The sequence below is a fragment of the Babylonia areolata genome, chromosome 22, assembly GCF_041734735.1.
Source record: "Babylonia areolata isolate BAREFJ2019XMU chromosome 22, ASM4173473v1, whole genome shotgun sequence".
NCBI lineage: Eukaryota > Metazoa > Mollusca > Gastropoda > Neogastropoda > Buccinidae > Babylonia > Babylonia areolata.
This window is the reverse complement of record NC_134897.1, coordinates 26,358,723-26,371,177: the sequence shown is the minus strand read 5'-3', so window position 1 is coordinate 26,371,177 and position 12,455 is coordinate 26,358,723. Positions and strand designations below refer to the sequence as shown.

General features: G+C 39.1%; 1 protein-coding gene across 1 annotated transcript in view; it reads right to left on the bottom strand.

Annotated features, from left to right (window-relative positions):
* Positions 1-1,659: 1,659 nt before the first annotated feature.
* Positions 1,660-12,455, bottom strand: part of LOC143296872 (DDB1- and CUL4-associated factor 12-like) — a 28,161-nt gene continuing 17,365 nt past the window's right edge. Inside the window, exon 9 of the mRNA XM_076608846.1 lies at positions 1,660-11,321. Within this exon, the coding sequence (XP_076464961.1) occupies positions 11,166-11,321 (156 nt within the window). The 3' untranslated portion in view covers positions 1,660-11,165. The remainder of the gene's footprint in view (positions 11,322-12,455) is intronic.

The following is a 12,455-nucleotide window of genomic DNA, read 5'->3' as shown; positions in this document are numbered from 1 at the left end:
CCGGAATAAACGTAATGGAATGAAACTAAAGTGTTTAAGTTTTATAATTTTCATTGATTCCCCTTCAGGTGTTTCTGCAAGCACGAGATATAATTTTTTTGTCACTGAAGAACATGCTTCATATCGTCCATGCAAGCTGTCGAAGAAACCTGTGAATAATGACTGATCTCCAAACCTTTATTTCAGTTTCCTTAAACATTATATAGCAAAGCAAATAAGTAAAAAACTGGACAGAGGCAGTCTTTCCACAACACCAACTGCTGTAAACAGGAAGACCACCGCATGCGACACTGCTCAGCCATTTTGGAATCGGCCATTTGAGGATAATGTTGTTTGGGAGCGTGAGGTTGATCGTGTGGCTTGACAGCGTCGAAAGTCTGTTCATCAGCACAAGCCATTATCGCCGACTTGTTTCCACAATTTGGCGCACATTGATCTATCCCTGGGTTGTCTTGACTGGGGGTATTCTGAAATAAATGCGAGTCAGACCTATTCTGGCATCCTCGTCTCTCTGTGTATGCATCCGACTATGCCGCGTTTTTATAGAGGTCTATACTTGGCTTGAGTAAAATGTTTTTCATGTCGGGAGTTAGGGTTGTGAAAACTACTGCAAAGTTTTTCTCTTTAAAATGGGACATTTGCTGTATTATAAGCCGCATGCAGTGAACTTGTTGAGTTTCAGGTGCTGAATCAAAGGGAGAGCAGCTAGCAGTTGATACTGACGACTAAGTGTGGTTTGTAGAAGTTTTACACAACACCCGTGTACATAATCTTTTCTTTTTTATGTGAACTTTGCTGCAGTTATCGCACACATTTGAAACATAATTAATTGTAGACATGTGAGAATGCAAACAGATAGAAGCTTCTTGACAATGTTACAAGATGATAAGAACTATTTTTTTCTTTATCTGACTGACCCCCCCCCCCCCAAAAAAAAAAAAAGAAGAAAAAAAAAAAAAGAAGAAGAAAAAAAAAGAAGAAGAAGAAAAAAAAAAATCACCTGTGCCTCCCATTTTAGCTGGTTGTCGATATTGATGTTGATGTTTGTTCAACAGCTGGATATTATGTGATAGAATGAGTGGATTTTAAGCCTTTTTATCCCCATACAGTTACACTCACACTGTTTTGGGGGATGGGGTGTTGGGGAGGTGGGGGGGAAGGTTTAAGGATCATACTGTTTTCTGAGCACCTGCTGGTTGTAGTAAATTTAGAGCACATCAATGATAGAATGCAAGCAAGCTTAGCTAAATTTACTACAACTTTATCAAGAAGAGTGGATTCGCCTGCAAATGTGTTACATGATACTACAGACGAGGAGATGCATAGCGGAAGATCTTAAATATAAAGGCCCAACAGTGGGCCAAGAACACAGAGAGATAACTAGAGAGAGGGGGACAGAGAGCGAAGAGAGAGAGAGAGAGAGCAAAATCTACTGATTAAGCACACCACAGCAAAACAACCCCCCCCCCAAAAAAAACAGGACACACACTGTACATGTTGTACTTCTTTCTCTCCCTCTCTGCACACCAAGCATAAGTATCAAACAACGTCAAACCCATATTCAGTTGAAGCCAATGTCACATACATGACCACCTTTATTTTGCTCAACAAACAAGTGGCAGACATTGACCATTACACAACCAATCTAATCCATTGGAAAAAAAAAAAAAAGGGGGGTGGAGTGTGAGAGGCCAAAAATACCTTGCAGCGTTCTGCTCTACAAGTGACAAAAATGGCACCAAACGACACTCTCCATCCTGCTACATTCTATCGCTTCACACCTGACAGCACACACACACGAACGCACACACACACACACCTAGAGTTTCAAGCTTTGAAGTGCTGACCAAATCTAATTTTCTCAGTCAGGCAAGTAATTTAAATGAAAGAAATTAAATCTCACATCATGATCTTTTCATAGAAAAATGGTTTCAAACACACACACACACACTCAAACACACATACATGCACAAGATTTCAAGATTATAATTAACATGTGACCCCTACTGGGACACTGAGGATTTCAGAAAGCAACATAATCAATAACACAACAGCATTGATCAAAACGTTTGCATCAAATTCAAAGATAACGCAAGTGGTAATTCTCCAATATCAATGTGAAAGTGTCCACTACAACACTGAAAGAACCTGTTTGTCTGCAGAAAACAAGTTACAAAATGAGAACACACACTAACACACACACACAACACATCTACAGTTACACAAACACACATCAGGCATTACCAGCACCAGTAAGCTGAGTGAAGGATGACGATCATAATCATAAACTGATGACTGGGTGCCAGCTTCTCCAGACACATCCAGATCAAATCACTATCATTGCCACATACAGTGTTCTCACAAAGTTAAGGACCACGTAGGAACTCACACAGTTTTCCTTTTTTTTTTTTTTTAGGAGGGGGTGCAGGCTGGGGGTGGTGAAATGCTGCTTAAATACAAAAACACTGTGGTGTATGAAGCCAGTATAATGAGAACTACTCATAACCAAAGACGCTTTCTTGCACATGTACTATTTTTTTTACCATGAAAAATGCAAATGTACTTCTATTTTTCACAATGAAAAACAACAGCTTTCATTCATATAAATGGCTTTAATAACTGTCCACTTTTAGCTGAAACGTTGATTTCTCAAATGCATTTTTCAAGCTGATCATGGTGCATGTGTGCCTGAAACAGCCATCAGTGTGTTCAGTGAGAAGACCGGTAGACCAAATGCAGCTTGCATAATTCGAATCATGCCTGGAGTTGAAAAAAACTTTTTTATTTTTCAAATAAAAATGATTATGTCTTCTCTTATTAAGTTATCCTTCACTTTTTGTGAATCCTGAGTTTCACTGCTGTTGCTGAGTGGGTGAGTGGGTGAGTGGGACCCAAAACAAACTATGGACCAGCACTCTTCTCAAAACTAAATTATTTTTCTTCTTAAATAAGTTTAAATTTAACCAATACTATTCTTTAAACCATGAAATCCTTCATTAAAATTTTGTCTCATTTTAAAGTGTTTGCTTTTGGGTTTTTTGGTGAGGTTTTTTTTTTTTTTAAACCAATAAACAAACAGAAATATCAGGAAGTGCAAAGCAACACTTTAAAAAAAAAAAAGTCTTTCTCCACTTTAAAAAAAAAATTATTATTATTTTTTTTTTTATACATTATAGAACAAAACCTTGAATAAAAATCATCATGAAAATAATATTTCGAAGTCAGAAAAAAGTGAAATTAGAATTTTGAAATGTTCCTTGGCTTTCTATCATCAGAGGTTTGTATGGATAAGAAATTGTTTGTAAGCTAATGCATTCAATGCAAGGCATTGACAGATCACTGAATATCACTGAGAGTTTTGATACAGAGCGAGGGGGGGAGAGGGCAGTGGTGGCTGAAGGAGAGTAAGAATGACATACCCAACAATCTGAATTTGGGGTCTTCATTCTGAGTCTTAAAAAAAATAATATAACTTTATAAGAATACTTTGTTATCTCTGTAAGATAAATTGTTGACATGTTTGCTGATGAAAAGGCAACAAATAAAATGATTTTTTTAAGAGAACAAAAGCACAGGCATTACAACCACAGAACACAAAGAAAAACAGCACTATTCACTGTAAGTCTCTTCTCTTTAAATCTTTTTGTTCTCAGACTTGTCTTTTCTTCCATGGTCTGTAATACTGGAAACATTATTTTATGCTTTTGACATCACAAACATCCATTTTAAAACATGTCTTGTGTCTGACTGGAGACCTAAAATAAAGAGTTCTAAAATCATACAATATGCAATGTTCCACAATGTACATACGTTACGTGCTGAGATCAGTTTGTCATTCAACAGTGTTTGTTTTTTTTAATTTTCTTGTCTCTTTCTTTTTTTCTTTATTCTGCAGTTATTTGCTTTCAATCATTTGTTAGGTTGCTTCTCTTCATCATACAATGTAATAACTGATTTTAAAGATAAAAAAACAGGAAATAAGAGTGGTGAACTTCACATAAAATGAAAACAAGCACTAAAAACCAGGTAACATGAAGCAGTGTGATACATGTCCGCCAGGGACTAAAGGGAGGAGTGGTCATAAGGACCATGAGACAGAACAAGTCCAGTCTCTCTCACTTGATACCATCCATCAAATCCACACCCCCCCCACCACACACACACACAACATACACACACACACCCCACTGCACACACACACACACACTCATACACACACTACACCCACCCACAACCCCCACCCCTCCACACACACACACACAAACCCACCTACATGAATACAATATTAAAAAAAAAAAATTGTCACGTTAAGTCAATGATTGTACAACAGCATTACAATATAATTCAAATCAACCAACCAACCAAACAAACGAACCAAAAACAAGTCAAATTTCACTCTTGAGTTTATCAGTTTATGCCATGATCATCGGTCATACATCATCAACATTCCAGCATCTTTGAAAACACATTACAAAGTAAAATATCTGTCCACGGTTCAACTCTTCCTTCATACCCACACTCTTGGAAAACACACTACAAAGTAAAACATCGGTCTGCGGATCATTAATCCTCGACACCCCAAAACTCTTTCATACACATCTGTGATCAGCGAAGAGGGCAGAATTCTCTGGCAGATGACGGGGTCCACACACAGTTACCAAGGACACAGTCCTTCATCACCAAAGTCACAAGTCACTAGTGAAAGACATGCTCAAGATGAGGAATCAGCGATGTTCCACAACCACCCTACCACCTACAGGGCTTGGGTGATTGTCACGGAAAGGTTCTGTGATGGCGTATAAGGACAACAACATGCATGCATACACACACTCACACACACACATTCACATCTTCACACACACATTCACACTCTCACATGCCAACCACACACACTGAGAAGACTGCACAGAGAAAGCGGTCTGTTTTTCCACTGAAGCCAAGCAATCAAGTCACAGCTACAACTGCAAGCTCTGGCTCACAGCAACACAACATACATAGCCTGGCATTTGCGTCCTGGAGACACAAACACAGCACAGCACGCTCTGGCATGGAATTCCAGTTTTGTGTGAAGACAGTAATCATCATACATGTGTCATTCAACCATCGAGAGCAGGAGAGAATATCAACACACATTCCCCCCCCTTCCTTACCCCATCTCCTTAACTCACTCCGGACGATGGAACACTGTAATGTTCCTGACGTAAGGTAGCATTCCGGACGACGGAACGCTATGGCGGTTTCGACAATTAAAAATTTGTCCACATTTCCTCTTGGGGCACTGCGAATGTGTCAAGGGTCGAATGGAAAGTTTCCTTGTGAGGTTTCCGTAACTATACACTTGCTGGTCAGCCGTTGACCTTGGTACCATACATGACAAGCTAATCTGCATACGTATCAAAAATGGGGTTGCAGGCAATACAAGTGGAAATTTTTGGAGCAAACTAGACTAAGACAGCAGCTTTTTACTGCTGCTGAAGTGATTTAAATGCTTCAAACTGAAGGTTTTGACAACAACAAGGATGATGAAGACGTTGAATAAAGTATCTGCAGTGAAGAAAGCTAACAGCAAGAAGGTACTGACAGTGACTCAGCTTTGGAGAGGGAGGGGGGTTGGCGTACACATGATGTTAGAAGAGAGGCCAGTGGGTCAAGTACAGGGAGTTTCATTCAACTTTGTGTTCTGTATTTTTGTGATTTTTTTCCTACCCTAACAAATGGGTCATCTGCTGGGGAAAGCAAGGGAGAAAACTATTCGTCCGGAGTGAGTTAAGAGATATGGTATGGCCTTGACCTGAATAAAATATTTGTATTCCGTTATTAGTAAACATTCATATTCTCTCTCTTACACACATACATATCCTCTCCCAACCCCATCCTTTTTTTCTATCTCTCACACACACACAACAACACACAGTCAGTCTTTAGCATTATATGATGATGAATTCTGATGAGAACATGGGCGGCCAAAGAAAAAAAAAATGTGGGTAGGTCTGTCAAAACGGGCAGCACTGCTCAACTGGAAGGTCCACGAGTCACACAGATGCCCACTGATGCACCAGCAAACTTAAATCCACAGGTATGTCCATCAGCATCACACAGAATATAATAATGCCCATGGCCCGCATGTCCTAAAAAACACTAGCCTGCACTTGCTCAAAACTAGCCCGCACTTGCTCAAAACTTGCCCCATCACAGTTTTTCTCTCAAGTGTTTGTCCTTCACTTGTTTGAAGCAACATTTGCTGTGTTTATCTCAACACCTTTTTGCTCAGAACTTGACTTCTCAGCAAAACAACGCACTTCACACATAAATATACCATCGCTATATGAACACCAACTTTAATCCAGACACTAGCTGTCACACACACAGACATACTGCACTACACCACGCTGATAACTTCACAAACACATGCACACACACACCAACGACCACCACTACTGCCATACAGGGTCCTCAGACATGTGACCAAACAAATTTCCATACATTTTCCAGACCTTTTCTTGCTGAAAGTGAAGATCTTCAATGCCAAACACATAGCCAAACTGAATGAAAAAAATTTTTTTTCCTGCTACATCCCTGATGAAACAGATCAGCATAGATCCCAGCGCTGATGATCTGTTTTCATTAGTTTTTGTCCGTTTGTTTGTTTCAAGAATACATTAAGTTGTTTGTTGAATGGTACTGGTCAATAGTTTGGGTAAAAATACCAAGACTTTTCAAGACCTCACCAGAAGGCAAAACATATTCCCCCACCATTCCATTTCTTGGAAATGGTTCTCCCATTTTGCCCCAGATCTTTTTCCAGATTTCCAAGACAACAAAACACTGTGATAACACCACATCCCAGCTAAATTACTGTCTGTCACGCACACACACACAAATCTCACAGCACACATCAATCACACCCACTGCCCTGTGCCCACATCCAGCAGTTTGGCCAGCACCAACACTGACTGCTGGCTGATGAGCGGTGTGGACACATGGACACAAAACAACACAGGGATGAACAGCCAGCCTTACACACCCATGTCCTGCTGGCTCCTTAACAAACAGTAACCATCCAACAGTCCTTCACTATCTTCAGGTGACAGAGTCTCAGCATGATTCATGCTCTTCTTTCATTTGTGTCACTTTTTTCCTGTCTCCAGACCTTGCATTTCTTTCCTTCTTTTGTTTCCTCAAACCTCTGCACTCTGGTCTTTCCAATCCTGGCCTTAAAGCCTACCTCTTTCCAAAATACCCCATCCTACCCCCCTTCTTCTTTGTCTATTACAAATTTCTACAGCTTCCAACAATTTATATGTTTTGTATTTCATCACCCTAAATCAGAGTGATGCATACATGTGAATGACTGGTGTGATAGTGCTCTGATTTGTCTAGCACAAGATTCAGGACTGTATAAACACTTTTTATCATCCTCACAGTGAGAAGGAACACTGGATTCCCCAGGACCCTTACCACCCGAGGTGATTTTCAGAAAATGATGTCCACATTCCCCTTGTATACCTCAGCATCTATCACATGTCCCAGATATCCATCTCTACCTTCATTTTCTCTTCTTCTTCTTCACTCATGTGATACTACTCCCACATTCACACATATATTTACCCCCGCCAGTCATACTGCGTTTTCAGGGGGGTGCGTACCTGGTATGTTCGTTTCCAAAACCCACCACATGCTGACATGGATTAAAGGATATCTGAATGCTTATTTGATCTTCTGCATGCATATACACAAGGAGGGGGTTCAGGCACTAGCAGGTCTGCACATCTGTTGACCCAAGAGATCAGAAAAATCTCCACCCTTTACCCACAAGGCACTGTGACCTGGATCTGAACACAGGACCCTCAGACTGAAAGCCCAACGCTTTAACCACTCGGCTGTAGCATCTGTAATTTTCTCTTCTGATAACAGTACACTTCTTGCTAATGTTTGTCTTAGCTTAATGCTGTTCTTTTTGAAAAAACCTAAGTGCTCAGCCAGCAACCGCTCAGGATAAAAACTGTGTGCCTTTTGCAGAATAAGTGTTTACATGCAAACTTACAACTATTCTATACATATCTAAAAAAACAACAACAAAAATCAGCTGGTGACTTGCTTATATTCCAGTTCTAATATGGGCTGGAGTTACTCTGCAGATTGAAAAATACCAAGAATGTTTACACACCACTTTTTTTTAATTTTTTAATGTAGTACATCACTGGTTTATTCTTTAATTAAATAATAGTCTGGATCCAATTTTCATCAGACTTATTATTTTGTGTGTGAGAAAGGCATTATTGAGGCAAAAGGTGAAAAAAGTGAGACTGACTGATACATTTTTGTGCCTCCCAGTAAAATTTCTGATGTGACAAAAAGTTTATATAAATGCATTTCCACTGAATAAGAATAACAATATAATACTGAGATAGATGCAGATGAAAAAAAATGCATGTTTGCTTTCTGTCATATTCACCAATCTTTTCTTCTTCTTCTTTTAATTGTTGTACCAAATCCATGATAAACCTTGCATATACCTTGAGTTTTGAATTTTGTTTTGAATGTCTATTTTGGTGGATTAACACAATTCACATGTATCCTATGAATGCATGCTTTAAAAAAAAAAAATTGTACAGCCTTTTTTCTGTGAGTGGTTTTATCCTTCTTGCTTGTCGCTATGTGATGGTGCCAGCTGAGGAATAGCATGGATAAATAAACACCATAGCTCTTCTCCGTAATAAAGACTTTAGGTGCCAAAAAGATAAATATATTGTTCTTAAAACATGTAATCGTTGAGTTTAAAAAATCCCATTGTCTTTAACAGCCATCAGGGCAGTGAATTCCTATGCACTGTGTCCAGGGGCTCAGCGTGGAAAGGCAGGGCCCAATCCTCTGCTGGCACTGCTTTTACCTTTCCCAACCAAAGATCAGGTACTCATTCACACCTGGGGGAGAAGGGGTGGGGGGGAGCGGAGTGAGGAAACTCTGAGTAAAGCGTCTTTCCCAAAGACACAACACCATGCCGAAAACAAAGCCTCGAACCGTGATCGCTGGTGAACACTGGATCAGAAGTCCAATGCCTAACTGATCCTGCCATGGTGTCTCTAAATCTCAGTGAAGAAGTGTTACAACAGACCGTTTTCTTGTTCCATACTCCATCAGGCAGAGTGTGCCTGGGGTGTTCATCCACTTGGCACAGCTACACACAGTCAGAGAGCCAACACAAACCTCTTTTTACCCAGCTTGTGTGTGTACATGATAGCATGCATGAGTTTATGTGTGTCTTCAACTTTGCATTACCTGTGCTAACATTTCTGACAGTTTCAGTTTCTCAAGAAGGCATCACTGCATTCAGACAAATCCATACACACTGTACTACATCACATCTGCTCTGCAGATAAATGACCAGCCACATAACCTAATGCTATGACACATAGTCAGAGAGCCAACACAAAACTCTTTTCACCCAACTTTTGTTCCTACATGATTGCATGCATGAGTTTATGTGAATTTGCAAGTTTGCATTAACTTTGCTAACATTTCGGACAGTTTATTTCTCAAGAAGGCATCACTGCATTCGGACAAATCCATACACACCACACCACATCAGCTCAGCAGATGCTTGACCAGCCACATAACCTAACGCTCTGACATCTTTATGTACTTATTTCTGAATCTTTTTTTGGAAAAGTCAATACGATTTCTGAAATCATGTGCATTCTAATGCAGTCTTGGGTCACATTTGTTCCACAGTCAAGCCTGTCGCCCAAACACATTCAACACTTTCACAAGATCCTGGGTACTATGGAATGTCAGAGAGGTGTATTTATATACACAGTGTCGTCTGTCTCACTACTTTAGAGAATGTTCATCATTTGAAATCGTCTTCTATTTCTTCCTGATTTGGTCTTCTTTTGATATAATCACCCCTGTTTAATTTTGTTCATGTCACTATCTTGATTTGGTTTTTTTTCCGTTGAGTTTATGTTCATCCATCTCTATATTTTTCTTTTCTACCTTTTTTCCTTTCTCTAATATCCTTACCCTTATTCAGTTCTGTTTCTGTCTTTACCCTGCCTTTTTTTCTATTAGATTTAGCTAATGTTCATCTGTCTTCTTTTTTTTTCCCCTTTCCTAACTTGTTTTCTTTCATCAATATCCTTACCCTTACTTCATTCTGTTCATGTCCATATCCAAGCATTAAAGTTTATGTGCTTTATACTCATGAATATATTATTGTCCTGATCATGTCTTAAATTTTTATATATAAATATAAAAATTATGAATGCTATTGTCCTGATCCTGTCTTAAAATTTCTTCTTTTAAAAAACTTACGAATAAATTATTGTCCTTACCCTGTCTTAAAATTTCTTCTTATTTTTTAATTAAAAAGACATTAAAATTTCTTTTATTTAAATTAAGAATATGTTATTGTCTTAGTGCTGTCTTAATTTCATTAATTTTTTTTTTTTTACTAATATGTAATTGTCCTTACCCTGTCATAGAATTTCTTATTTTTAAATCATGAATCTGTTCATGTCCTTAATTCTTAAAAATAGATTACATTTATATTCATGTTGGTTTCGTGTTTTCATTTGTTTCCATGAAGTTTCTGTTGACTTTGTTTTCATCCATATATATATTATTCTATATCCCCCTTCTTTCCTTTTACAGTAATAAAACTGTTCTGACTTTGTTTTCATCCATATATATATTATTCTATATCCCCCTTCTTTCCTTTTACAGTAATAAAACTGTTCTGACTTTGTTTTCATCCATATATATATTATTCTATATCCCCCTTCTTTCCTTTTACAGTAATAAAACAAACAACAACAAAAAACCCCACAATAAGTCATTTCATGACGGCTAAAATGAGATTCAGAAATGGGGACACATCCCTCCCTAACAACCATCAACATTTCAATCATTCAAGGGGAGCAGTTGATTTGTGATATATCCATATCAATAATCCAACGCTGGGAACACTACATCAACGATGGACATACACACCGGCACACACCGACAGACACTGCACCAATTCTCCGCTTTGCACGCATGAAATGACTAGCAGATGATGGGGGAAGGGAGGGAGAGGTGGTGATGATGGAAGCAGCTGAAGGAGTTGTGGGGCCTGACACCAGAGGGACCGTGACGGTGCTGGACGACATGACAGCCCCCCTGCGTCAATGCCACAAGCCGGCGTAGTTGCCCCACAGACCCGCCGGCAAGGGCCCGCCAGCTGTGAATAACCGCACGCCCGAATCGTCGTAGGCGTGCGTGTAGATGGCGTTGGGGTACGCTGCCCCGAAGAAGATGTCTCGGTAGTTCTCATCCTCCTTCTGCAAGCACAGTCAGCAGGCTGCTTAGTTAGAGTGGACAGTGACATTGGATTTCAGTTTCAGTGACGTCTCTGCTTTCAGACAATACACTACACCACACCTCAATGGCAGACACCTGACCAGCAGCATAAGCCAGTACGCCAGTCAGGCCCTGTATACATGCATATGATATTTGTGTACCTATCACAGTGGAACTCTATCGAGAATACAGAATTTTGCAAGAGGACAACACTTTATCTTGCCAAGTTCGTGTTGCACACGGGACCTCGGTTTATCGTCTCATCCAAATAACTAGATGTAAAGTTTCATTTTCCAGTTAAAATTGGAAGAAAGGGCAAGACCAGGATTCAAATCCAGACCCTCATGGGACTAATACTGGCACACTATTATAATTTTTTTTTAAACATGTTTTTAATTTTTCATTTTTATAACACAGACAACTGACACAAATACGTGTAAATGAGAGGGGGAAATGACAAAACGGATGAAAAACGGATGAAAACATGATGAAAGCAAAATATAATGACACATGTAAAGTATTCCAAGCAACACAAATGTGAATAAATGTATGTATCGATATATCATGTTTATACATCATCAAATATGAGATAAGATATCCATGCCACTCAAAATGTCTCACCCGTGTATATCTCAACATGTGTGCCAGCACTAGAAACAGGGGAGGGGGTGTGGAGGGGGGTGGGGTGGGGAACAAACAAACAAATAAAAACTGTCATGGAAACAAACAACAAAAACAAAACAAAAAAAAAAAAACAACAACAAAAAACCCATCACAAAACAAAATAAACAAACAAAAAAAAAAAAAAAAAAAATCACAACACACACACAAGACTGAAGTGAAAACAAAAATGCAAACGACAGGTGATTATTTCACCCGTACAGACAACCGTCAAATCATTTAACACATATTCTGATCAGGTTTATAAGCATTTTTACCTTAATTGTGGCAGTTATGGGTAGATTCTTAATTATTGTCATGTAGGGCAACAATTTTATTTTAAAGTCATTTAATGTCCATGCCATTCTTGCGTTATGTTCTTCAATTTAGTATCGCGAAAATAGGTAGCTTTTAAAGGAAGATAGGTTCGGTGTGCTCTTTTCCATTTTGCACCT